General features: G+C 44.1%; 1 protein-coding gene across 1 annotated transcript in view; it reads right to left on the minus strand.

Moving 5' to 3' along the window:
* Window positions 1-7,692: 7,692 nt before the first annotated feature.
* The window catches only part of GABRR1 (gamma-aminobutyric acid type A receptor subunit rho1), a 32,752-nt gene continuing 12,531 nt past the window's right edge, over window positions 7,693-27,913 (minus strand). The window contains exons 3-10 of the mRNA XM_047761010.1: window positions 25,270-25,376; window positions 23,481-23,548; window positions 22,307-22,530; window positions 17,188-17,270; window positions 15,717-15,857; window positions 11,761-11,913; window positions 9,790-9,986; window positions 7,693-8,481 (exon numbers count right to left, since the gene is read on the minus strand). Of these exons, the coding sequence (XP_047616966.1) occupies window positions 8,188-8,481; window positions 9,790-9,986; window positions 11,761-11,913; window positions 15,717-15,857; window positions 17,188-17,270; window positions 22,307-22,530; window positions 23,481-23,548; window positions 25,270-25,376 (1,267 nt within the window). The 3' untranslated portion in view covers window positions 7,693-8,187. The remainder of the gene's footprint in view (window positions 8,482-9,789; window positions 9,987-11,760; window positions 11,914-15,716; window positions 15,858-17,187; window positions 17,271-22,306; window positions 22,531-23,480; window positions 23,549-25,269; window positions 25,377-27,913) is intronic.

Genomic DNA, 27,913 nt, shown 5'->3' on the forward strand with positions numbered 1-27,913 from the left:
TCCAGTGTAACAAATATTTTAAGCTGTGAATATAGTGAAGGTCCAGTGTACTTTAAAGGGAGTCCTCACATTTGAGCGAAAGTGTCCCCAAAATGGAAGGAGAGAAAAGGCAGCGTTTGGCCTCTGCACCTTAAACCAGTCACTTGGGTGCCCTGAGTCTTCGGCTCCTCATTTGGAAAGTTATATGAGATCCCTTATCTGTAGAGTCCTTTAAACCTCTAATTCCTCATCTGAAATTATTCGAAGTTGAAAGAAAGAGGGGAGAATTTTAGAGGAGAATGAATAGTTGAGAATTGCTTTTCTTCTGTATCAGGGGTCTGCCGACTGTAGCCTGATTTGGCAAGCGGCCTGATTCTATGTGGCCAGCATGCTAAAAATGGTCTGTACATTTTTAAAGGGTTCCTATATAACAGTAAAATAAAAACATTCTCTTTGGTTTACAACATATAATCACATTTTCTCCTAGAATAAAACTTCAGTCCTCTGAATTGAAAACATTGAGAAAGGGATGTAGATGGTAGTGCCCTGGTGTCGACCTTTATAATGCACTGGGCTTGTCCTTATTGGGGGTTCTGGCACTTTAGAAGTTTGCTTTCTTTTAGCATTTACTTCGTTCTAGGATGTAGCTACCCTGCTGCCTTAAGACCGTCCCCTATGCAAGCCGCTCTTCTAACTCTTCATCTCTGCTTTTAGAGCTTGATCCTCCATGACACTCTTTGTCTGATTATTTATAATCTCAAAATGTCATGGTGGGATGTATTTTCCAGATAGGAAAAGGATGAACAAAGGCCTCATGCTGAGAATGGCTATCCAAAGACCTCTGGTTTATCAAAACAGTTAGTTTCCTAATTATCAATTTAATAAACTTCTCAGTTACAAGCTTTAAATTCCTTATATAGGGAGTTCCCCAGTGGCTTAGGGGCTAAGAATCTGGCATTGTCACTTGCTGTGGCTCAGGTTCAGTCCCTGGCCTGGGAACTTATGCATTCTGCAGGTGCAACTGAAAAAAAAAAAAAAATCCTTATGTAAATCTTGCACACTCTAAGGAATGTGCCCTTACTCTCTAAAGCCTTGATAAAAGTCTAGAACAGTTACTGTTAACCAGTCTCCTGACATACTGATATTCTGTCTTTTGTGAACTATCACCAGTTAATTGTTTGGAGTCATCTCCCTTTTAGAAGCAAATTAGCGTCAGGTTAGCATTCTGACTTTACTGATTTACTTGCATCCTGACAAGTATCCTGCAAGGTGTGGAGTTGCTGCTGGTGTGCAGGGAAGAGGTGTGATGTGTAGCAACACCGCCTGCCCCAGCCCAGCCTGAGAGGTGGTGTCGATGTACCACAAGGATTATGTCATTTCTGAGTTTCTGTGAGACTGTTTTCCTTTCAGCATTTTAAAAACTTGGTCAAAATATGAGATTATCCATTGGAATAGGTCCTGGATTTATCCTGTCCGAAAAGAGGTTGTGAACTGGTGCTCTGGAGTCTTATCTGGGAGTATGGGGCTGCCCCCACCCCAGATCTCACCTTGCCATTTCAGCCTATTATTACTTTACGTTATTAGTATTAGTATTACTTTAACAGCTATTTAACATACTTCAGATTTCTTAAAACCCCTTTTTACTTCTTGTATACACTGAGTTAATTGAGCCATATTACACTAAAAGGTGTAAATAAATACATAGAAAAATGCCAGGTCAGAAAATCTCATGTTCAGAGGAACCAGCTGTAGCTCATCTTCAGTATCCACCTGAATTTGGGAGACTGCTTCCTTTGTCACAGTGGTTTCTTCTTTTGGAACTGAGTTCTTTCTTTAGCCTCATAATTCAGTGGCATATTTGTAATATGCTAAATTTTCATAAACGTATATGCTTCTTAGCATAAATTACCATTGTTTATTGGTGCTCACATTTTGGATTAAGTCTTCAAAGATTTGGGGAGATAAATGAGAAACCACTAGATTACATGAGAACTGTGTCACTTCTAGATAAGGGTTTTATATATATATATATATATATATATATATATATAGCTCTTTATACTTAACAGATGAATATTTTTAGGAGGTTGGCATATGGCTGGGACTTTTAAAAGTTGATACTTTTTTAATCATGTTTTTGAAGAAGGGGCCGACTAAGTTTTTCTCCCAGAATTAGTTTGAATGATGACACTTTACTATTGTTTAGATTCAGTGATTGTACATTCTTCCTCCACTAGATTGTATAGTCTTTGAAGCCATCGTGTTTTTAATATGCTTAATTTCCTTTGAGTACACTAAGACCTGACTCTTTAAAAAAAAAAACAAAACTGAAAGTTGAATATAATATGATTTTATAATATAGTATTAAGTTGAAACTAATATGATTTTTAAAATATTGAATTAACTCTGACCTTAGCTAGAGATATGGGTGGACCTGCTTGAGGTATCTTTGTTTTTATGGAAAATGCTTTTATTGTATGCTTTTTTTTTTTCCCACAATTTTTCATTGTGCACAGCCTGAACTGAAAGCCTTTTTGTCAAGTACCAACTTTTGGTTATCTTTGTTAAATTAATAGACTTTAAAGATATAATCCAAAGTAATGGTTTAAATTTAATTATAGGTTGAAAATATTTTCTCTCTCTCTTTTTAAGAGTTGCACCTGAGGCATATGGAATTTCCCAGGCTAGTCGTCAAATCGGGAGCTACAGCTGCTGGCCCTCGCCTCAGCCACAGCAACGCCAGATCCAAGCTGTGTCTGTAACCTACACCATAGCTCACGGCAACACCAGATCCTTAACCCACTGAGCGATGCCAGGGATCGAACCCTCATCCTCATGGATCCTACACGGGTTTGCTAACCGCTGAGCCACAAAGAGAACTCCTGAAAATATTTTTTTCTTTTGTGACTTAATTTTAAAAGCAAGCCTGACTGAATATGGGACCTTTATAAAACAATTATGTGGCACTGCTAAGTTACTATATACTTTATAATAAGATTGAGTATAGCTAATATTTAGCTTGCCTCTTAAAATTCTCAGACTGCTTTTCAGTTTTAAAAACTACCTGCGTTTTATGAACTACTTGGGGTAATTTTCCCTTTTAATTGCTTCTTCCTATAGTACTCGTAAGGGCTGGGGTGTTTAGGAGAAATTAGAATATTTTCATGTGTTTATGAATACTTGTATAAACTGAAAGTGTTTCAATTTCCCATGATCCTCTAAAGGACAGTTTTTTTATTAAGTTGTATTGATACATGAACTGTTATAATTTCAGCAGTTGAGTTCAGTGAACATTTGTCAAGGAGAGCCTACTTCTAAGCACTGGGGATGAGGAGAAGAGTAAAATATGGACCTTGCCCAAAAAGCTTGTTGGTGGTGGCAAGTTCTCATAAGATTTGCTTCATCTGAACAACAGTGGGATGGAGGGACTCTCCAAAGGCTGTGGTCTTGGAAAGTTTTGAGGAAGTGTTTCTACAATATATAAAAATACCTGAGTCACTTCAGTCTCTTTGAATAGAAGAAATTGATATGAAAAGTCTTTTCTTAAAGAACGATTGTCTAATTTTATAAGATGTTCTTTTAAAAAAACTTTTCTATAGTTATGTTTTATACATTTCTTAACTTTTTTACCTGAAGCATCTCTGGTCTTCTGGAAAGTGTCCTGCATTAAATGCTCATAGTGCCTTCAGACTGTCAAAGAACATTTTCATTGTAATATAAGTCAATTGTCTTTGTGCTAACTAGCAACTCTTTAGAAGTCTGTAAAGTATGGAAAACGATTTCATTTTTTTTACCTACTTCAAGCATTTTGCAAACCAGTTATATAGTTGAGGATGGTACGTTTTGATATGTGTGAAGTTAGTATTTTCAAGTAAGCCCAATCAGTTTCTACTACTATTGGATCATAGTCATTTTTTTAAATATCTACATACATATTGAGGTATGTATGAAAAAATCTAAAATGCTAATAAATATGTTTATCAAATAGCAATTGCCTTGTTTTTTCCAACATGTGGAGAATTATGAAAATGTATGAAGATAAAAGCACAATTACAATTACCCAAATATATTGTATTATACTCTCTTAGTCATCAGATGTATTGCAGATGTTGATTTGCTTTTTTTTTTTTTTTTTTGTGGATGCCCCTGAAGCATGTGGAAGTTCCTGGCCAGGGATCATACCTGAGCTACAGCAGTAACCAGAGTCATAGCAATGACAACACTGGATCATTAACCCACTAAGCCACCAGGAAGCTCCCTGTCAATTTGCTTTTAAGCTATAAATGTCATAATTTATGTGAGAATTTTCAAAGATCAATCCTTTAAAAAAATGTTTCACTAGTCTCAGGTGCTAAAATGAATATGCTATATGGCTAAGCACTGATCATGTTATTTTGTTTGTTTTTAACAGGGTGAAGTGTCCCTCTAGTTCTGACCTCATTTGCAGACAGCAATCACTGAGCTCAGGATAGGCTGAGTGGGAAAATCTTATTCTGGCTCTGGTTACAAATTCCTTTAACATCTACTAAGAGACCAGTTGAGCATCTTTCAGCTCTCTTGAAGGCCTATACAAACTGAAATGGAATTTTGACTTGAATTACCTCTCCTGGGAATTTAGAACTGAGGTGAGGTCACCTAGGTGATGATGAGCCCTGGAATTTTAAGGTCAAATGAGGAGCTGAATGACCTGTGTGAGCAGAGAAGGACAATCTCCATAGCAAATAAAGCCATCACCCAGAAAAATGTAAAGGTAACTGCCCAGAAAGAGAAGCTGCCTGAAATCTTTCTAGTTTTCCTCAGGCACAGCTGTATTTCTCTCTACTTACTTCATATCTGAGCAATTCCCCTGTGTTCTTAAGCTAGTTTGAGTGGATTTCTACTGTTCCATAGAATCACATAGGACTAAGGTGTAGTTTAATCCCATTTGTGATTTCTAAGGTCTTAAAAAGCCTTTAAGAAACTAGAATTATACTACATATTTATTTATTCAACATAGTAAAGAACATTGATCTCAAAACAGCATCAATTCTATACTTTCATCCTTAATGTAAGGAAATAGTCTAGAATGTGACAGGAATATATACCTAAGAGTATTCATCACAGTATTATTTTTTAATCTGATAATAAGGGAAAGATTGCCTTGCACTTTCATAGTATGGAATGAATGGCTGCAAAATATAGGGAGTTTTTAGTGGGAAAATGGTCATACTATGTCATGGAAAAGAACTGATGTCAATTTTTATATAAAATATGGCAACTATATACAAATATATAGAAAAAAGATGAAAGCAATATAATTGCCCATGGCTAATTGGATTATGAATTTTTTTTTCTGCTTTTTATAACTTGAACTTTACAAATCACTCCCCCCCCCACCTCAAAAAAAAGGAAAAGGAAGGAAATTCACTTCCCAAATCTATTCTTAAATTCTTGGTAACTCAGAATTAAAGAAAAAAAATTTAACTTACTTGAGCTTTGTGGTGGAGGAATTTGAGTTTTAACTTTAACTTACTACATGGCTAAGCACTGTGTTCAGAGCTATAGCTGATTTGTTGATCTCATTCAAGTTGGCAAAGAACCTCCTCTAAAGTCTATAGCCCTCAAGCACCAAACTCAGATTAAAGAAAATAAGATGAAATGTTTGTCCAGGAATATTTTTAAAATACTCCTCCATCACAAAGCTCAATTTGAGTATTCTTCTATAATCACTAGTGTGGATATAAATGTAAACAAGCCTTTAGAAGATCACTTTAAAAAACAATGCTGAATATGACTGTTGTAAAGATCAAGAGTAAATACCTCTAAGATACATTAGATATACTATTGGGCAAATGAATAAATCCCATGGATTTTTGTTTGTTTTTGTATTTTGTCTTTTTTGCCATGGAGGGCTGCTCCGTGGCATATGGAGGTTCCCAGGCTAGGGGTCTAATCGGAGCTGCAGCCGCCGGTGTACACCAGGGCCACAGCAACACTGGATCCGAGCCACGTCTGCAACCCACACCACAGCTCATGGCAATGCCGGATTCCCAACCCACTGAGCAAGGCCAGGGATCGAACCCGAATCCTCAGGGTTCCTAGTTGAATTCATTAACCACTGAGCCACGACGGGAACTCCGGATGCCTATCTGTTTTGGACTGAATCATTCCTCCCACAAGTTCATACGTTGAAGCCCCTCACCGCCCCCCAGCCCACCCCACCAGTGTGACTTTTGGAGATTGCGCCTTTAAAGTGGTAATAAAGGTTAAATAAGATCATAGAGGTGGGCCTCTAATCTAACTATTATCCCTATACGAAAAAGAAGAGACACCAGGAATGCTTGTACTCAAGAGAAAAAGGCCTTATGAAGACACTGCAAGAGGGGCCTTGGGAGAAATCAAACCTGCCGACACTTTGATCTCGGACCTACAGCATCCATAACTGAAAGAAAATAAACTCTGTTGTTTAAGCTGCCCAGTCTTTGGTACTTTGCTATGGCAGCCTGAGCAGACTAATACAGCATCCTATAGGCTGGTTCAAATGATGGAGTTTCCCAAACAAGGTAGACGGAAGTTCAAATTATGTGCCTAGGAAACCTGCCAGAAAAGTGGCCCTGGTCCCAAGAAGCAAGTGACAAAGAGGTGTATGAAGAGTTTGAAATTGTTTCATAAAATGAGCATGAAAAAGGTAATGTTTTAAAAATATTTTTAATATTAAAACTTGACATTCAACTATTTCATATATATTCCTTTATCTACTTAAGTTGGCCAAAAAAATAAAAAACCTTTTTTTTTGTTGAGCTTTTATTGGGGGAAATGGAAGATTATCTTGAAATTAAGTTTTCTGCAAATTTGGGTTTTTTTTTTCAGATTAGTATAGCCCTAATATGAAGAAATATAACGATTATTATTTAGCATAGGTGATCAGTCAAACATCAGAATGAAAATGATTGTGTGTAGAATTCAGTTGAGTTTGAAAGAAATGCTGTTTGGATAAATTTGGTGGGAGTTGATCCTGTAGATATATAGTTATAAATAACTATTTTGGGTTTTTTTGTTTTTCTTTTTTTGGCCACACCCATGGCTTGTGGAAGTTCCTGGGCGACAGCTGCAGTAGTGCCAGATCCTTAACCCACTGTGCACAACGGGAACTCTACAAATAACCTATTTGTTTCAAAATAATACATTAAGTTAGAACTCTCTTCTTTATCCCATGCCCTGACATCAGTGGTCACTGCTTTCTGGTTCCTAGAAAATGCTGTTATTCACTGTGTATAAATGGAGATGTCCAGTGATATGTTGACATGTCTTTTTCCTTTTGGTGTGTGTGTTTTTTTTGTTTCTGTTTTTTATTCAGAAAGCATATGGATATTTCTCATCCTAACAAGTTACAGGTAGTCCCAAATTATGCATTTCCTTGAAATGTTTCTGCAGAAAAAAATCTATTCCCAAGTTCCTCAGTGAAGATGTCACATTAGTGAGAAAGTACTTCACTATGATCTTGGACATGCTCCAAGGTGAAGACACATGAATCAGTGATTACAAACACAAGTTTTCTAGGCAAGTTACCTCTATGACAAAACTGACAAAAATGCATGCATATATGCTCTTCTTCAAAGTTTCCCTGATAGGGAAATTCCTACCCAAATCAGAAGCCACTGCATCAATCCAAAGAGCTTTTCCTGTGAAAAGGTGAAAACTCAGGAACCACAAGATGCAAATAAAAGAAGGAATATTGTTGCCTTATATTGAAATCAACATGAGATGCATACAAAATAGGTAAGAGGCTATAAACTGAAGCATGAATTTTGATCAAAGTGGGGTTTTAGGTGTACGTATGTTCCATGTAAATGAACTCTAGCTGCTTACCAGTTCCACTTGGTTCAGAGAATAAAATGATACTTATGTAAAGGACATGGGTCATATGACTAAGCATCTAGGGGGTCTAAAAGAGGTTGAACTACAGCATCCCCACACCACTTGCTTTTCTAGGGGATCCCAGTAACAACTCTGATAAGTTGCTCTGAGTATCTCTACCTGCAGCACCAAGTATAATGCTGTGTATACAATAGGTGGCTCATCAGTGCACATTAAACCAGTAAGTGCCTTGTCAATGCAGTTGTGGAAACAGAGAGAAGGATGGGTCCTGGGAACTTAAATTATTTTTGAACATTCAGGTGCTTCTGTAGTACATATAGAAGAACGTGGAATGTATAGAATTACAGGCATTTATGAGAAAATAGACCAGTATATTAAATTGAATAAGATGTATGCGGCTGGAAAAATGATCCTCGAGTATTTATCAATGGCGTGGGTATCAATCCGCATGCTCACGTAGCTGCTCCTCTGGCTCTTCCTCCGGGGAGAGCTCCTCTCTGAGGCCAGAGTCAGCTGCACCATCATCCTGTCGGGCTTGTCTCCATTGTCAGGCGTGTAGTTGCCCAGGTCGTTCACCTCCCCGTCACTGTAGCTGCCGTCCAGCAGGACTGCACGTGGCTGAGGCAATCCGCAGGTGCAGGGCAGCTGCAGACACAGCAAACCACACATTGGGATAAGAGCTCAGCATCTTCTCTCAGAAGCCCTTCCCAAGACGTGGAGGGTGCATAGTGGCAGGTATCACCTTTTCCTAGTATCTTTTATGGGGCTGGGAAAATAATGGTGGCGCTGTAAACATTCTACAAGAGCAGGTGCCTGTTTTTGACTGGAGTCTACATAGCAACTGTTAGGAAACATCATGTCATATCAGAGACCCACAAAAAGGTTCATGATTAGATCATCCCCGCATTCTCCCTGAGATAATATTTTCATCAGGGCTCATATCAGTTTATTGGAGTTCCTGTCATGGCACAGTGGTTAACGAATCTGACTAGGAACCATGAGGTGGCCGGGTTCGATCCCTGGCACCGCTCAGTGGGTTAAGGATCAGGTGTTGCCATGAGCTGTAGTGTAGATCGCAGACGCGGCTCGGATCCAAGGTTGCTGTGGCTCTGGTGTAGGCTGGCAGCTACAGCTCTGATTGGACCTGTAGCCTGGGAACCACCACATGCCGTGGATGTAGCCCTAGAAAAGGCAAATATATATATTTACAGTTATTAACTGTGTGCTTATGCATGTATGAGTTAGAAAGATGGGGTGGCAATTTGAAAGGTGTATATAGCATTATGGGTTAGCTTCTCCATGGCTTAGTTTTTCAGGATAACTGTTGAACTGTAAGCAGGAGGTAAAAAGGGAAACCAGGTGGGAAGGAAGATGATCTGGGGAGTGATGGAAGATATATAAAGTCCCATGTGAAGGAAAATTTCCTAGAACGGAGGATGTGCTTCCCTGGAAGTGTGTGTGTGTGCGTGTGTGTGTGTGTGTTTACGCAGCATGTATTATAGTGGCAAAAAATGGAAACAATATACTATCCATCAATAGGGGGATAAATCCTGTTATGTCCAAGCCACTGATAATTATGCACCTGTTAAGAATGTGGTGGAAAGAGAAATCCTGGGAGCTTCTTTTATGATACCTCCATGTTCATAAATCATTTGTTCTACCATGATTTTTTTTTTAATCACTAAACTACCAACACCGCCAAGATTAAAGGTACCACATCTTGTCAGCAGCTCCTGGTATAGGGTAGGTGCGACATGTTTGAATAAATGAAAAGATGTAGCCCAGAGCAAATTTCACACTGTTTAAACACATTGTTTTGTTTGCTCTTCACGCCAACCCATAGAGTAGGCAGAGGAGAGGGTGTCATGACTGCGCTTGGCTGGCTGATCAGGTCCAACCCAGACTAGTCCAGCCCCGCCCGTGAGCAGACACTTGCGCTCATGGTGGAGTCACCTTCTCCTGTGGCTTCCGCTCCTTCCGCTCCTGCACGGTGGTCAGGTAGTTGACGGCCGCGTACTCCAGCACCGAGAGGAACACGAACACGAAGCTGACCCAGAGGTAGATGTCCACGGCCTTGATGTAGGACACGCGGGGCATGGAGGCGTTCACGCCCGTGATGATGGTGGACATGGTCAGCACCGTGGTGATCCCTGCAGACAGAATGAGAAAGAAGCACGGGTTTGTTGTCACCAAACCCACTGGAGGGCTTCCTGCCTCTGCTCTCTCTCCCTCCTGCTCTTCTGGCCTAGAGTGTCTCCATCCCTTCTCTGTCTAGGAAACATCTGCTGACTTTCCAGTTCCAGCCTTTTTTTTTAAGTTCTGTCACTCCACCTCCCCTTTGTCTCCCTCTGCCCCGTCTGTATCCCTGCACATTATCCCAGCACCTGCACCACTGCTCTTCCACGAGAGCCCCAGACATGTTGGTAGTAAGACCTTTCTTTCCATTCAGCTCTTTAAGACAAAGATTGCGTATATACGAGCAGGTATGTATGTTTCTTGTAACTCCTCCAAAAAAGGAAAAAAGTGCACTGCCCATCAGCTTTGTCGACTTGAGGACTCAGGTGAATTTTACCAAAGATGATGTTAACCTCATTTATGGGAGACAGGTTTTTTTTAACTAGAATGTTTATTTATCGAGCACATTGACTGTTTAAGCTACAGAACAACGGTTAAAGGATAGGGCATCTGTCAGCGGAAATTTCCCAGAGATTTCAAATTAAGCTCAGAACATTTGCTTGGCAAACAACAAATCACAAGGGATTGAGGTCATGGCAAGGGCCAGCTCCAATCCAGTTTCATGAAAACCTGGTGTGTCACCCTTTCCCTTGAAGTCCCTCAAGTCTGAACAGTGGTGATGTGTGTGGAGTGGGTGATATATTTAAAACAAGAAAGAGAGTCAATGGCATATAGCTCTTGATGCAAGGCTGGTACAGATTCTCAGATTGGAGTATGTCAGACTTACTGGGGGAGCTTGTTCAAAATGCAAATTCCTGGTCCTTGCTCAGAGATTCTGATCCTATGCATGTAAATGAGACCCAGGATTCTTCATTTTAAACAATGTCCCCCCAAGATTTGGTCACAAAGATCCCTTGGGCCACCTTTTGAGAAGCTCTGTTATGGAATGTGACTTCCTTCTGCAACTGAGCAAAGAAAGCATCACAGACGAGGACCAGCCACCCCAGAATTCAGTGCTCACAAGCCCAAAGGTGAGCTGTTTGTGGGGGTGCCTGAGGGGAACTTTGCTACACAGTTGGGGTTTTTTTCGTAGATTTTTTTTCTTTTTATAGCTGCATCAGCAGCATGTGGAAGCTCCTGGGCTAGGGGTCGAATCAGAGTTGCATCTGCTGACCTATGCCACAGCTGCAGCAATGCCTGACCTACTGATCCTTAACTCACTGAGCGAGGCCAGGGATTGAACCCGAATCATCACGGACACAGTGTCGGTTCTTAACCAGCTGAGCCACAACAGGAACTTCTTTCATAGGTTCTTTTTTTTTTTTTTTTTGTCTTTTTGCCATTTCTTGGGGTGTTCCTGCGGCATATGGAGGTTCCCAGGCTAGGGGTCAAATTAGAGCCACAGCTGCCGGCCTACGCCAGAGCCACAGCAACGCAGGATCCAAGTCGCGTCTGCAGCCTACGCCACGGCTCACGGCAACGCCGGATCCTTAACCCACTGAGCAAGGCCAGGGATCGAACCCGCAACCTCAAGGTTCCTGGTCGGATTCGTTAACCACTGTGCCACGACGGGAACTGCCTTTCATAGGTTCTTAATGGTAGCATTTTACCTGTGAGTGAATAACTTGACGTTGTTCCAAATTATAATGGCAACAGAGGTTTAGGACCCATTTGAAAAGAATGGTTTTATCTGTAAGGAATTACTTGTATTTTCAGATGTCCAGAATGCGCACTTGAACTGTTTCTTACCTAAAGGGACTCTAGCAGGCACGGCTCTGCGGTCGATCCAGAAGGACACCCAGGACAGCATGACCATCAGGGTGGCAGGAAAGTAGGTTTGGAGCAAGAAGAAGAAGATGTGGCGACGCAGTGTGAAGTTAATGTACAGACGGTTGTACCAGCCTGCGGGAAGAAAAGAGAACACGCAGCCTAGCCACTCAGCGCCTTCATAAAACTAAATCATAAATGCCTTAGACACTTCCTGGAACCTTGCCATACCTTTATAAAGTGGACCTGAGAAAAACCATGGGAGAGAGTGATGTGATAATTCACATCACATGGGTGAGCCCGTCTCAAGGAATCTTTGGCCCCTGTCCTACGCATAGAGGGAGCCCCTTGAGAAGGCCTGTTAAGACTCTCATTACTCAAACTATGGCACAGAGCCCAGCAGCATCACTCTCACTTGGTCACTTGTTGGAAATGCAGCCTCTCGGGCCCCACCCGAGATCTACTGAACATTCTGATTCAGAACCTCCTCCTAACACTCCTCCCCACACGATTCATATACACACTAAAGCTTGAGATGCTTGGATTTAACAACCCCCTTCAGATTTTTTTATGGGGGAAAATGTGTTTGAAGTTAAAATACCAAGCTAGTCACAACTCTGCATCTAGGAACAGCATGAGTGATCACAGGTCTGTGGTCTATGCTTTAGCTCCACTGGGGTGTTCTTTACAAGGAAAAAATATGCATGGAGGAGTTGAAAGGAACAGGAGAATAATGGAAGGAAAAGGAAAAGCCAGTATAGATAGTATCAGCTTGATGTGATGAAGGCTGAAAGTCAAATGGGGGCTTTGCAACATTAACTGGAAAACTTGGCATCCAGGACAATTATGGTTACATAATGGTTACAATTATAACAGTTCCATTTTCAGCAAGTATTGCTGGGAAACCTGGACAGCGGCATGCAAATCAATGAAACTAGAACACACCCTCACACCATGCACCAAAATAAACTCAAAATGGCTGGAAGACTTAAATATAAGACAAGACACCATCAAACTCCTGGAAGAGAACACAGGCAAAACATTCTCTGACATCAACCTTACAAATGTTTTCTCAGGTCAGTCTCCCAAGGCAACAGAAATAAAAGCAAAAATAAACCAATGGGACCTAGTCAAACTGACAAGCTTTTGCACAGCAAAGGAAACCAAAAAGAAAACAAGAAGACACCTTACAGAATGGGAGAAAATAGTTTCAAATGATGCAGCTGACAAGGGCCTAATCTCTAAAATATACAAACAACTTACACAGCTCAACAGCAAAAAAGCCAACAACCCAATTGAAAGATGGGCAAAGGACCTGAATAGACATTTCTCCAAGGAAGATATAGATGGCCAACAAGCACTTGAAACAATGCTCAACATCACTGATTATTAGAGAAATGCAAATCAAAACTACCATGAGATACCACCTCACACCAGTCAGAATGGCCATCATTAATAAGACCACAAGCAACATGCTGGAGAGGGTGTGGGGAAAAGGGAACCCTCCTGCAGTGTTGGTAGGAATGTAAGCTGGTACAACCACTATGGAGAACAGTTTGAAGGTACCTTAGAAAATTATACATAGAACTACTATATGACCCAGTCCCACTCTTGCGCATATATCTGGACAAAACTACTTTAAAAAGACACATGCACCCGTATGTTCATGCAACACTATTCACAATAGCCAAGACATGGAATCAACCCAAATGTCCACTGATAGATGATTGGATGAGGAAGATGTGGTATATATACAAAACGGAATGCTACTTGGCCATAAAAAAGAACAAAATAATGCCACTTGCAGCAACATGGATAGAACTAGAGACTCTCATCTGAGTGAAGGAAATCAGAAAGAGAAAGACAAATACCATATGATATCACTTGTATCTGGAATCTAATATATGGCACAAAGGAACCTTTCCACAGAAAAGAAAATCATGGACTTGGAGAAAAGACTTGTGGTTGCCAAGTGGGAAGGGGAGGGAGTGGGAGGGACTGGGAGCTTGGGGTAAATAGATGGAGAACGTTGCCTTCGGGATGGATTAGCAATGGGATCCTGCTGTGTAGCACTGGGAGCTCTGTCTAGTCAATTATGATGGAACACGTAATGTGAGAAAAAAGAATGTATATGTGTATGTGTAACTGGGTCACCATGCTATACAGTAGAAAAATATATAAAGAAATTAAAAATAAAAAATTAAAAAAAAATTTTTTAAACAATTATAACAGTTCCAGAAAGTTATTATGGAAGTGCTGTAGACAGATGTCTGGGTCCTCCCCAGATGCATATATATAACCCTAACCTCTGTGTGATGGTTATCTGGAGGTGGGGCCTTTGGGAGATGATGACGTCATGAATGGGATTGGTGCCCTTATTTATTTATTCATCTATCTTGCTTTCTAGGGCTGCACCCATACGGCTGAATCATATGGAAGTTCCCAGGCTAGGGGTCTAATCAGAGCTACAGCGGCCGGCCTACACCACAGCCACAGCAACACCAGATCCAAGCCATGTCTGCGACTTACACCACAGCTCACGGCAACACCAGATCCTTAACCCACTGTGCCATTGTGGGAACTCCAAATTATTGCCCTTATAAAGCAGGTCTCAGAGAACTCCCTAGCCCCTTCCCCCATGTGACAACACAGCAAGTCTGTGAACAAGGAAGCAGGCTCCCATCAGACACGGAATCTGCCAGCACCTCGATCTGGGACTTCCCAGCCTCCAGAACTGTGCAAAATAAATTTCTGTTGTTTAAATACACCATATAAAACAATGGTATTTTGTTATAGCCCAAACGGACTCAGACAAGAAGGAATGTCACAAGGCCAAGGGTGAAAGGGATGGGAGTCTGCCAAAGAACCAAGCCTGGTGGGTGATGTATGCAGAGCTAAGAGGAGTGGGATCGCCCTACGTTAGAAGTGAGCGGTGACCTCTGTTGCAGATCAGAGACTTAAAAGGTGGCACTTCCCAGGGCACTCAACCATGAGATGTTCTAGCAGCAGAAACTGCACAAATGTTAGAGCTAAATCATCTTGAGAGGTGATTAGTCGAGAAAGAGGCAAGGGTCTGAGTGAAGCTCAGCTCTTAACCTCAGCTGCCAGGAGGAAGCCCACAGTGCGTGCCCTCAGGCACTGGCAGGCGGCAAGCCTGCCCAGACCCTTGGTTCAAAAAGCAACCACACTGCACACAGGGAAGGACCAGGAGTTCTTGCACCACAGCTCCCAAGAGGGTCATAAGAGGGTTTATGCCAACTGTATAACAGGAAGGGACTGATTAAGAAAGGATCATTCCTGGGAGTTTCCATCATGGCTCAGTGGTTAATGAACTCGACTAGCATCCATGAGGACTCAGGGTTTGAATCCCTGGCTTTGCTCAGTGGGTTAAGGATCTGGTGTTGTCATGAGCTATGATGTGGATTGCAGATGTGGCTCGGATCCCTAGTTGCTGTGGCTCTAGTGTAGGCTGGTGGCTACACCTCCAATTGCACCCCTAGCCTGGGAACCTCCATATGCCATGCATATGGCCCTAAAAAGACCAAAAAAAAAAAAAAAAGGAGCATTCCGAGGGGCTAAAGCCAAGAGAATGTGAACAGGAGCAACAGTGCTGAAACTGCAGTTTGTTGCCTGTAGAAGAGAGAATTCTGAGAGTCCTATCAGAGTGAGATGCCCGCTGCTAAACTGGCAATAGGATTTTCTCAAATAGACCTCCCCACACCTCTCATATCGGAGCCTCAACTAACATTTTCTAGGTTCTCACCTCCGATGCTTTGGTGGCATCAGAAAATCAGCTCCACCCCATGTTCACCACCCTCTGGACTGAGTCCCACTTTTGGTTTCAAATGCAGGTGACACAGGCTCTGCTCCCTTGACAACCAGGTCCCAGGCTTCCAGAGATAGAGGAAGGCCCGCCCCCTCCCCTAGCCCCGCCCCACCTGTGCTGCTGTAGAAGGCCAGTTTCGTGGTGGTGTGGAACTCTTGGATGAGGAACTGGGAGAGTGAGATCCGCTCATCTGTCTTTAAGGAGTCATTGCCTTTCTTCCAGTATAGCATGAGGTCATCTTCTGTGTAGGCATCTGAAAAGAGCCCAGAGTGTGCCCATCAGAGGAAGCGGTTTGGCAGAGCTTGGACCACGGGCAGGTGCAGAGAGAGCTAGAGAGACGTGTGGCTAGCCCCTAATGCTGACTTCGCCCTGCTCTGCCAGGGCGTGGTGTTTAACTTCTGTGTGTTGGGGGTGTGTGGGTGTAGTGGAGGGTGTCCCTCAGTTGTACCTGAGCATCTGAACCACCCCCTGCACTCACAGTACCTGTTCCTGACACAACTGCTGCCAAACTTGCTTTTGCCGGGAAATTCTTTCTTCAGTGGAAAACTTATTCAGAAGACCAAAAAAACAGATCCAAAAGGAGCTCTCTGGTGGACTGTGTGTATATGTGCCAGGCTTGGAAGAAGCCACATTTGCTGAGTCCTCTGCCCCCATCCTTGCCCTGAGGACCTGAGAAACATCCAGGTTCCTTAGAACCAAGTTTAAAACCATCACCATGGGTGTTATTAAACTGGTCAATTATGGAAATAGGAGGTTTTTGCCTGCAAATTTGTTCCTGATTTTAAAAATTACCTGGGACTTAGCCTCTATTTATTTATTTTGTCTTTTTGGGCCACACCTGCAGCACATGGGGGTTCCCAGGCTAGGGGTCTAATCAGAGCTGCAGCTGCCAGCCTACACCACAGCAATGTGGGATCTGAGCCACCTCTGTGACCTACACCACAGCTCACGGCAATGCCAAATCCTTAACGCACTGAGCAAGGCCAGGGATCAAACCTGCGTCCTCATGGATGCTAGTCAGATTCGTTTCTGCTGAGCCATGACAGGAACTCCCTAGCCTCTATCTAAAAAGTCATTTGGGGGAGTTTCTTGGTGGTCTACTGGTTAGGACTCGACCCTTTCTACTGCTATAGCCTGGGTTTAATCCCTGGTCTGGGAACTGAGATTCTACATCAAGCTGCTGCACCCCACCAAGATAGACAGACAGACAGACATTTAAGAAGCATAGTCATGGGAGTTCCCGTCATGGCTCAGTGGTTAATGAATCCGACTAGGAACCATGAGGTTCCGGGTTCGATCCCTGGCCTTGCTCAGTGGGTAGAGGACCTCGCGTTGCCTGAGCTGTGGTGTAGTTTGCAGATGCGGCTCAGATCCCGCGTTGCTGTGGCTCTGGCGTAGGCCAGAGACTACAGCTCCAATTAGACCCCTAGCCTGGGAACCTCCATGCGCCGCAGGAGTGGCCCTAGAAAAAGGCAAAAAGACAATGAATAAATAAATAAAAAGCATAATCATGAATTAGGAACACATATTGCTCCTGGTAACTTATGGACTGTGTGGGGACGTCTGGGGACAAGTCTACTCACAGCTCTCAATTTCAAGCGAGCACGTTTGTGTGTCCAGCGGAAATCGGCTAAAGTCCATGTTGCACATTGCAGTCACCGTGACCCTAGAAAGAAAAAGACAAAATCCAAGTTTGCAGAGGTTGCAAAACACTAGTGCAAAATGGTAAAACAGACAAGGCCGCTGCTCCCTCCCAATATAACTGCCTCCTTCTTATAATTCATAAGCAGTGTGTCAGGATTTAGAGAGCCAAGTAGCTTATGAGTGATACCCACACTGGAGTACTCTTGGGTGTTTACATTTAATCTCAGGGTCAGTGTGGAGCAAACAATGTCTCCACTAACTGCCACTGTATGCAAGCATTTTAGAGAAGTAATGGGCTAAATGGATACAACAAGGTGAAATCACAACTCACCTGCTAGGGTTTCCTCAAAGGAACCCCAGGAGCATGTATTGCTCTTCAATTTTAGATTCTTTCAAGTTCTCCTGTTCCTTGTTTTTGCTTTGTTTTGTTTTTAGGGCTGCACCTGCAGCATATGGAAGTTCCCAGGCTAGGAGTCAAATCAGAGCTACAGCTGTCGGCCTGTACCACAGCCACAGCAATGCCAGACCTGAGCTGCATCTGTGACCTGTCCCACAGCTTGCAGCAATGCTGGATCCTTAACCCACTGAGTGAGGCCAGGAATCAAACGTGCACCTTCACAGACACTGTGTTGGGTCCTTAACCCACTGAGTCACAGTGGGAACTCCCTGATTATTTTACTGATAATCAGTATTTGTGTACAGTATGTTAGAAATAATATCAATGAAGCACTTATACCAGTTGCCACATGTGACACTTTTTTGATATAATGTTGATTTTTTTGTTGTTGATAATAAGAGCTACTAGTAGACACAGGTGTTTTTAGTGGAAAATTCCATCAGAGATCATAGTAATGGAAAAACCCTGAAAGATCTTACTGTATCAATATGCAAGTGCTTGCTGGCATCTAATGGTTTTTTTTTTAGCATTTACATGAAAAAATAGGCTCCTGCATCAAAGAATAAGCAAATATAGATCATTAGTCATTGAAGAAAGCTCTCCTGCCCACTGTGGAATCCCACGGCAGGATGTGATTAACAGTCACTGGCTGCTGTTACATACTGTTCTTCAACCACAGAAGGCTGGCTATGTATACATTGTGAAAATTATCTGGATAATTGGTGGCCAAAAAGAAAAAAATCAATTTAAATGGAAATTTTAAGGAATAAGAATTTCTTGAAATGAAATTATCCAAATATTTTCCTTACTCCATTTGAATGTTGGAATGAGAGGGATTTTGTATTGTTAGCAGCTGGGTAGTCTTATCTCCCCTGGAAATACTGATATACAGGATGTTTCTGGTGGGGGGGTTGGGCTGGCCCCTGACTTGGAAACTAATGGGTGGATTTCTATTTCTATGGGCACAGCACCAGTATAACCATGCCTGATACCACCACCATCAAGAAAGAAACTAAGGGGAGTTCCCATTGCAGCTCAGCAGGTTAGGAACCTGACTAGTATCCATGAGGATTCGGGTTCGATCCCTGGCTTCGCTTAGTGGGTTAAGGATCTGGCTTGCCATGAGCTGTGGTGTAGGTTGTAGATGCAGCTCAGATCCCATGTTGCTGTGGCTGTGGTATAGGGCAGGAGCCACAGCTATGATTCAACCCTTAGCCTGGGAACTTCCATATGCCGCAGATGTAGCCCTAAAAAGCAACAACAAAAAAATAAAAAGGAAAGAAAAGAAATTAGGAACTAATCTTGGGGACACTTGGGACAAACTTTGGGAACATGAAATGTCAAATGCAAGCAGTGGTTGCTATGAACAAAAGGATTGAATAGCCTTTCCTCTTTGTATCAGCTGGTAAAGGAACAGTTGTTTTTAGAATCACAGACCTCATCAGACTGGTTCTTGGCACCCTGACTTGACGCTTTTCTTTCTTTCTTTCTTTTTTTTTTTGGCTACAGTGTGCAGCAGCTTGATTTGGGATCTCAGATCCCAGACCAGGGACTGAACCTGAGCCATAGCAGTGAAAACACCAAATCCTAATCCCTAGACCACCAGGGAACTCCCAGATACTTTTCCACTTGTAACCTGCACATTGCACAAGCTCAGGGTGGTGGAACCTACCCATGCTTATTTTTGTTTCCTCCAAGACCTTTTAAATTGTTTCACCTAGAGGTTCTTCTCTTGTCTTGGATGGAAACTTAGCAGGCCCTGTGATTTTCCTGCTTACTCTCATGTAATGGGCAGTCAAATTCTCAGAAGTGACAGAATATATCTCAATTCAGAAATTAAAAGAAAGAGTTCCCACTGTGGCTCAGTGGTTAACAAGCCTGACTAGCACCCGTGAGGACACAGGTTCGATCCCTGGCCTTGCTCAGGGGGTTAAGGATCCAGCATTGCTGTGAGCTGTGGTGTAGGTCACAGAGGTGCCTCGGATCCTGTGTTACTATGGCTCTGGTGTAGGCTGGCAGCTGTATCTCTGATTCGACCCCTAGCCTGGGAACCTCCATGTACTGAGGGTGTGGCCCTAAAAAGACAAAAAGAAAAAAAAAATTAAAAGAATTTTGGTCCAGGGTATTAATCAACACTTCAAACTTCAGGAGTTCCCGTCATGGCTCAGTGGTTAACGAATCCGACTAGGAACCATGAGGTTGTGGGTTCAATCCCTGGCCTCGCTCACTGGTTTAAGTATCCGGCATTGCCATGAGCTGTGGTGTAGGTTGCAGACGAGGCTCAGATCCCAGGTTGCTGTGGCTCTGGCGTAGGCTGGTGGCTGTAGCTCCGATTAGACCCCTAGCCTGGGAACCTCCGTATGCCGCAGAAGTGGCCCTAGAAATGGAAAAAGACGAAAAACAAAACAAAACAAAAAACACTTCAAACTTCATTCACACTGAGATTTCTGCTTCCCCTCTCCAGCTAAGGCACAGCTGGCATTTGAGTGGTCATTGTCTGCCCGTCTCTGATCACCTCCAGCACAAATGAAGTAAGAGGGAAGGTGGGATGCTTCTCTGGCTTCAGGTGGTTTCAGGCTCTCTGGGCCAGTTAAAGCTGAAACTTTCCTTCCTGGTCCTTCATTTCCACCTATGAGCACTTCCATCCTCCAGCAGCACCTCCTGTCCCATCCACTGTCCATTCCACACACACTTAACTATTTCCAACATCCTGGGAGTGTAGACCGACTCCACCACAGCCAAACTCCTCCTGGCTCTCGCCCTCGGTGGTTAGACAGTTCTTTTCTCTGCCTTGAACTGCAGTGTCTGAACTGAAATGCACCATCAGCACAGCCCAGAGGGAGTAGATCACAGCCAGTAGCAGAGTCATTTCCTCGTGAAGGCCTGTAGCCCATCTCCACATGTTCTTCCATAGGGAGGTGGGCACCACGAGTTTCTTTCTTTTTTTTTTTTTTTTGCCTTTTCTAGGGCTGCTCCCTCGGCATATGGAGGTTCCCAGGCTAGGGGTCCAATCGGAGCCATAGCCAACAGCCTACACCGCAGCCATAGCAACTCTGGATCTGAGCCTCATCTGCAACCTACACCACAGCTCGTGGCAATGCCGGATCCTTAACCCACTGAGCAATTCCAGGGATCAAACCTGCAACCTCATGGTTCCTAGTCGGATTCGTTAACCACTGAGCCATGACTGGATCTCCACCACAAGTTTCTAAAGTGGGCATTCAAGGAAAGCCCCATTGCCACGTCTATGTTTAAGGAAAGCTTATCCAGGTCAATGCTTAATGAGCAATTTCTAAGGCTACTGCACAACAAGAGAATATAGCCAATATTTTGTAATAACTGTAAAGCGAGCATAGTTCATAAAAATCTTGAATCAGGGAGTTCCTGTTGTGGCCCAGCAGTAGCGAACCGAACTAGTATCCATGAGAATGCAGGTTTGATCCCTGGCCTTGCTCAGTGGGTTAAGGATCCAGCTTTACTGTAAGCTGTGGTGTTAGGTTGCACACTCGGCTCAGATCCCATGTTGCTGTGGCTGTGGTGTAGGCTGATTTGACTCCTAGCCTGGGAACTTCCACATGCCATGGGTGCGGCCATAAAACGCAAAAATAAAAACAAACTCAAATTGCTATGTTGTATACCTGAAACTAGTATAGTCTTATAAATCAATTGTGTTAAATAAGAAAATAAAAGAAGTATTTCTAAGGCCTCTGATATCATGAGATTTTATTTCTTATATTTTCAAAGTGATACTCAAAACACCATTTAAAAATCATCAAGTGGCCCTGGGTGCCCATAGTTTCTCAAGGAGGACACTGGTGAGAAGGGACATAAAACATGCTTGAACTGGCCAGGTGAGGTAAACAATTTTTTTTTTCTTGGCCATGCCTATAGCATGCAGAAGTTCCCAGGCCAGGGACTGAACCTGTGCCATAGCAGCAACCTGAGCCAGGGAACTCCACGAATTTTTTTTTTAACCAAAGTTCCAAAATGGGAATCAGAGAGGTCAATGGAGGCAGGCCTTTGAGAAGAATACATTATCTATTTCTCTGACTTCTACTAGAGAAAGAAAACTTTTATGAAATGTTTAAATGTGAATTATAATGCACAAGACAAGGCATAAAGCATGAGCACAGCATGAGAAATTTTCCCAAATGTATATTCAAGACCAGATAATTCTTCCAAATAATTCAAGACCCAAAATTCCCCAAATGTTTACTCATGGGAAGAGTTAGTTTTTCTGCATGTTGGAAAGTTGGCAGCTCCTGGAGAGTGAGAAGCAGGTGGTTCAAAGCTAAAAAGCAAACCTCTGGGGTGTTGACCAGTGATGTTCTTGGTTGACAATGATTTGCCCTTCCTCCCAGGCTTCCTGGGTACCAGGACCCTGAGGAAAAGAGGGCCAGAAGGAGGCCAGGAAGGGAGTTCCCTTTGTGATACAGTGGGTTAAGAATCTGACTGCAACAGCTCTGGTGGCTGCAGAGGCACAGGTTCAGTCCCTGACCTGGCGCAGTGGGTTAAAGGATCCAGCATTGCAGCATCTGCAACATAGGTCACAGCTGGAGCTTAGATTCAATCCCTGGCCCAGGAACGTCCATAGTTCATGGGTATGGCCTTATAAAGAAACAAACAAATCAATCAATGGAGACGGCCAGGAAGGGGCCCACCTGAGGCTGTAGAGCACTTTGCCATCGGGCTGCACCCGCAGCATCACGTTGTCTGTGGTGGTGTCGTGGATGAAGGAGCGCTTGGAGTGCACAAAGAACATGTCGGGGACCCAGATCTTCTTCACCAGCCGGCCGTCGAAGGTCATGCTGAGGTTGTTGGTGCTCGGGAAGGACAGCCTCTCGTCCTTCCAGTAGTGCCTCAGGTACAGGGTCATCGTGAAGTCCTGGGGGCCAAGGGCAGAGAGAGGGGACCCTACACACTGAATGGCTGGGTGTCAACAGGACATCCTGTCCCCCCAATCACCTGGCCAGAGAGTGAAACTGAGCCTTTAGTCCCTGGGGTTTGCGGCCCAGGGAGGGGAAAAACCTGCAGGAGGGGACCTACCAAGAGGCTATATAGGGGGTGGCCCTGACGCCGCACCCCATCACTTACCTCCACTGGAGAAGGCTGCTACCCCAGCCCCCACACAGGGCCAGTGGCAAGTGCCCAAGGCAATGCCTCTGGAAGCAGCCCTCAACCAGGCAGTGGGGTGGAGGAAGGTTGGGGAATAGTAAGTGACCCAGCTCCCTGGCCCCCCTAGATTGGATGACCAGGAGGCCCAAGTCCCATGGAGATCTGGTCTGAAGACACAGCCCTTTTTGCCTCTTTCCCACCTCCTGTCTTACCTCCCCACCCTCTTGGTGTGTTTTCTGGGATCACCTCCCAATAAATGACTTGTACCAGAATGCTCGTCTCAGGTCTGCTTCTTAGGGACACCGAGCTAAGACAAAATCTGGTAAGTCAAGGAATTGTTGACTGTTCTATTTTTATCTAAACCCACTAAAAAAGAAAAAAGAAAAAGGAAATGTTTGCTCTTTCTGCATTTTCACAGTCAGACCCAGAATCCACAGCAGTGGCACGAATGGGTGCATGGACCCTGCTTCTTATGTTGGAGAGGCTTAGCCCAGCGAGCACATCCCCAGGGCAAGAGCACGCCTGTCCTCTGGCTCTGTTTCATATCAGTTGGGTAGCTGTGAGCAAGCATCTCCCTGAGCCATCTGTAAAACTAGTGAGGGAAACCCCACTGCCTGGGGAATTGTGAGACTGGATGAGTCCTTTTGTGCAGAGCTCCTGGCCCAGCATGGCCCCCGTGGGAATGCCCCCACTTGCAGCCCTGCTCAGAGAAGCACTTACCATGTCGACCTCTGAGATGCTGTCCAAGCTCTCCACCTGCACGTCCACACCAACAGGAATGGCCGGGCCTGGGACGGGGCATGGCAAGAACATTTATTGTTTGCACTCGAACTTTGACTATGAATGACCAACCATAGGGAACATTTTCCCTGGAACCTCTGTGTCTTGTCACGTGTGAGGGTTTGGTGTCCTACATGCCAGGCTGAAGTAAAAACAGAGACAAAAGGCTGGCTCCCTGGATGATTCCAGTTAAGGTAAAAAAAAAAAAAAAAAGTTTTGGTCTGAATCATCCAGATGCTTCTGAAACCATGAGATTAGTTCATCCTTGGTTACACATGCTCATCTAAAGGTAAGATAATGAAGATTTAGGTCAAAGTCAGGTCCTGTCAAAGGCATTACTCTATAACTTGAGTATACATACATTTTTGTTTTACATTTACTTCCTGATTTTGCACCCTCTTTCATCTTGGAAGCCAGTGTCTATGGCCGTGAGAAAGGCATTGTTTGGTAACTCGGTACCCAGAACCAAAGTCGAATTCAGAATATTAGCTAAGCCCACAGATGTGCATCTTTGTTACCTAATGGAGCAGCTTCCACAGGGGATGTGATCCACTGGGGTGAATATGAAAATATTAGATTTGGGGGGGGACATTTCTAGGCCATAAAAACTCAAATATTCACAAAGAGAGAGAAAAAGAGTTCCCGTCGTGGCTCCGCAGTAATGAACCTGACTAGTATCCATGAGGACGCAGGTTTGATCCCTGGCCTTGCTCAGTGGGTTAAGGATCCAGCGTTGCCATGAGCTGTGGTGTAGGTCGAAGAGGTGGCTCGGATCCCACGTTGCTGTGGCTGTGGTGTAGGCCGGCAGCTATAGCTCCGATTTGACCCTTGGCCTGGGAACTTCCATATGCTGCGGGTGAGGCCCTAAAAAGAAAAGAGAGAGAAAAAAAGTACACGAAGGGAAGGAGACTGCTGGCCCTCTCCTCCCTGCTTCCAGGCATGCAGGGCAGGCATGGAACACTCTTGGATCAGCACCAAGTGAAAAGGTAGGTTTGGCTCCAACAGCAGCCAATTGTGGACGCAGTAGGGCTGCCCTTTCAGAACCTACTTATTCTTTGGGCAAAGTGCCTGTAAGAAATAAAAGGCATGAGAATGATTTCTGAAATATTTCTCTCCCCCCCCCCAACCCCGCCCCAGGGGAAATAAAAACATAAGGATGAAAACACCGCTTGACTCTAAGAACGCTGAAATATGGCAGCTTGCAGGCTAAGCTTCCAAGGGCTTTGGCATCCCTCGACACTAAATCACTATTTTCTCAAACTATTTTCACTTAATTAAACCCAGCAGACCACACTCCGCCCTCAGAGATGGACCCAGAGTTCTGTCTGCCAGCTTCTGGTTGAGAACAAATTTAGTCTGAGATTGCTATTTCAGAGCATTGGCAGGAGGCAGCTTTGGGCTGCAGCTGCCCTGTCTTCCCCTCACCTTCCCCACAGCCAGCTGCTGGCCTCCCTGGTACTGAGCGGTCCTTTTCAGGAACAGTGGCAGCTCGTCTGGCCTGGTCTGGTCACCAACCCACAGGCACATGTTCAGCAGAGCCCAGGGCAGACCAACCAGGTCAAGAGCTCAGGCAGCACTGTGAGCTCAGGGCTTTGTCCACCAAGCACAACCCAGACAGACCTGATCAGCCGGGAGCAACGCTGGGTGGTCCCTTGGCTTGGTTTCTGCCCATAGACAGACAGATGGACCTGTAGAAAGAAGACGAGCCCCAAGAGTGCATGCCTCATACCTCCAAAGCCAGGCCTCATGCTGAAATCGTGGTCATCTATCCTCAGGAGCTGTTCTGATTTTGTCAGGGGCGATTTGGTGATATCCGGGCTTCGTTTAAGAATTGGGCTGCAGGGAGGGGGAGAAAACAGGTTGATCACATATCCTTATTAAGCCAGATAAAACCCATTTGCCTTCAGACTTGGTCTTGATGGGTTTGATGAGATGGGTTATTTCTTCTTTTAAGCTGCTGGGAATCCTCTCTTCCTTTCTCCAGCTCTCTGGATAAATGAACCGACCCAGAAGGTCCAAAACAGAGATTCAGAAGCATGAACAAGGAGCTTTAAAAATACCAGCGTCCCCCCAACTCCGAGGTGCTGGATTGGGTGGTCTGGGAATGGAGCCTGCACACTGGTGTTTTAAAAAGTTTCCCAGATGATTTGAATGTGTAACCAAGGCTGCAAATTGCTGGTCCTGGGCCTGCTTAATTAGTCTAAATTCCCCCCCAAATCTCCTCAGCCATTGTGGGCAGGTTTGAGCTGGAAGGGAGAGGCGGTGGGTGTGGGCTGAGCTTGGCTGCCTTGGATTTTGTTGACCCATCCGGAGGAGGGAGCATGGACTTGCCCTTGGGTCAAATGCCAACCATCCTGGCTCTCTGGGAGGCAGCTTCTTGTGCTTCTGCTTCCAAGTTGCACCTAGGGCCACTGTAATTTATTTTCACTTTTTCTAAATAGGCAATATGTTTGCAGGGTTTGACAATTTTCAAAAAAAGGAAATGCAGTGAAAATGTGTCCTTCTACCTCTGCCTCCATCCATCCCATCTCCCCATCCATTGGTACCTGTCTTACTGGTTTCTAGTCCATCCATTCAGAGTATCTCATAGATACATGTAAATGCAAATATGTATTCTTTGATCTCCTTTTTTGTCCAGTTTCATTGAGATACAATTAACAGGTAACATGGTATTAGTTTTAAGTGTACAACATAATGATTTGATACATGTATATCTTGTGGTAAAATTATTACCACTGTAAATGGTGTTAACATCCATCACCTCACATAGTCATACTTTTTTTTTTTTTGGTCTTTTTTCAGGGCTGCACCCACAGCATATGGAAATTTCCAGGCTAGTGGATAGAATCAGAGCTGCAGCTGCTAGGCATAGCCACAACCACAGCAATGCCAGATCCTTAACCCACTGAATGAGGCCAAGGATCAAGCCCAAGTCCTCATGGATACTAGTCAGGTTTGTTACTGCTGAGCCATAGCACAAACTCCATAGTCACAATTTTTTTCCCCTTGTGATGAGAAACTTTATTTTTATTTATTTATTTATTGTCTTTTTAGGGCCACACCAGCGGCATATGGAGGTTCCCAGGCTAGGGGTCTAATCCAAGCTACAGCTGCCAGCCTACACTTCAGCCCTGATAGATCCAAGCCATCTTTGCAACCTACACCACAGCTCACGGCAACGACAGATACTTAACCCACTGAGCGAGGCCAGGGATTGAACCCACAACCTCATCGTTCCTAGTTGGATTCGTTTCTGCTCTGCCATGATGGGAACTCTCAGCAACTTAAGAGCTATTTTCTTGGCTGCTTTCAAATATATAATACACCATCGTAAACTGTAGCAATTGCTGTACATACATGTAGTCACTGCTGTACAGTGCAATGTGCATGCTGTAAATTATATTCCCAGGACTTATTTATCTAACAACTAGAAGTCTGCACCTTTCCATCTGCTTCCCCTATTTCGCCTACCCCGCACCCCCCACCTGGCTTCTTCACCTGAAACAAGGTGAAGCACTGTGACCTGACAAGGGATGCCCGGCGCAAATGAGATCATGTGTGTGCGATGAGCTTTTCAAACTAAGATGGAACACAAACGGAAGAAGCCATTGTCGCCTCTGAGCCAACAAGGAAGTTTCCTTCTAAAGGAAGGAAGTCACTGTGCTGGCAGCAAAGGCCCAGTGTTAGAATCTGAACCAGTGAATCAGGAGTGAGCTATGCTGCTGATGGATGGCAAGGAGGAAGCTGGGAACGTCAAAGGGGAGGAGAGCCAATCCCCGTTTAGGTTCTCTCCCTCTCCCTCTCCCTCTCCCTCTCCCTCTCCCTCTCCCTCTCCCTCTCCCTCTCCCTCTCCCTCTCCCTCTCCCTGGAGCCGGGAGCCCCCTCCTTTCTCTTTCTTGGCTCCCCCTTCCTCTTGTCCCCTTACCTATACTTCCTGCTCCTTGGCGGGGGGGGGGGGGGGGGGGGGTGGAGGGGGAAAGGGAGCGGAGCGGGAGGGGGGCGCTGGTGCTGAAAATCTGTCCCTGAGCTGTGGGAAGAGCCCTTGCAGATGCTGCGGATACTGCGCATGCGCCCACAGACGACGTCTGCCTTACTGGAGGGCATCTCTGGGCACTCCTGTCTTTGACACTTACTATGAAAATTAAAAATAAAGGCGTCCTAGAGAGTCCAGGTACTCAAATCAACAAAGCATACTTCACCTTCCAGATTTGCTTCAAATCTAACTAGCATAAAACGTGAAAGAAAAAAAAAAAAAACCCAACTATGAAGCAGCCATGCATTAATTCAGCTTTTTGAGGAATATTTTCTCAGTAGCCACAGGAGCAGGGATTGGAAGATTAATTGCTCAGAAGGCCTGATTTAAAAAGACCTGA

This window comes from Phacochoerus africanus, chromosome 2 (assembly GCF_016906955.1).
Source record: "Phacochoerus africanus isolate WHEZ1 chromosome 2, ROS_Pafr_v1, whole genome shotgun sequence".
Classification (NCBI taxonomy): domain Eukaryota; kingdom Metazoa; phylum Chordata; class Mammalia; order Artiodactyla; family Suidae; genus Phacochoerus; species Phacochoerus africanus.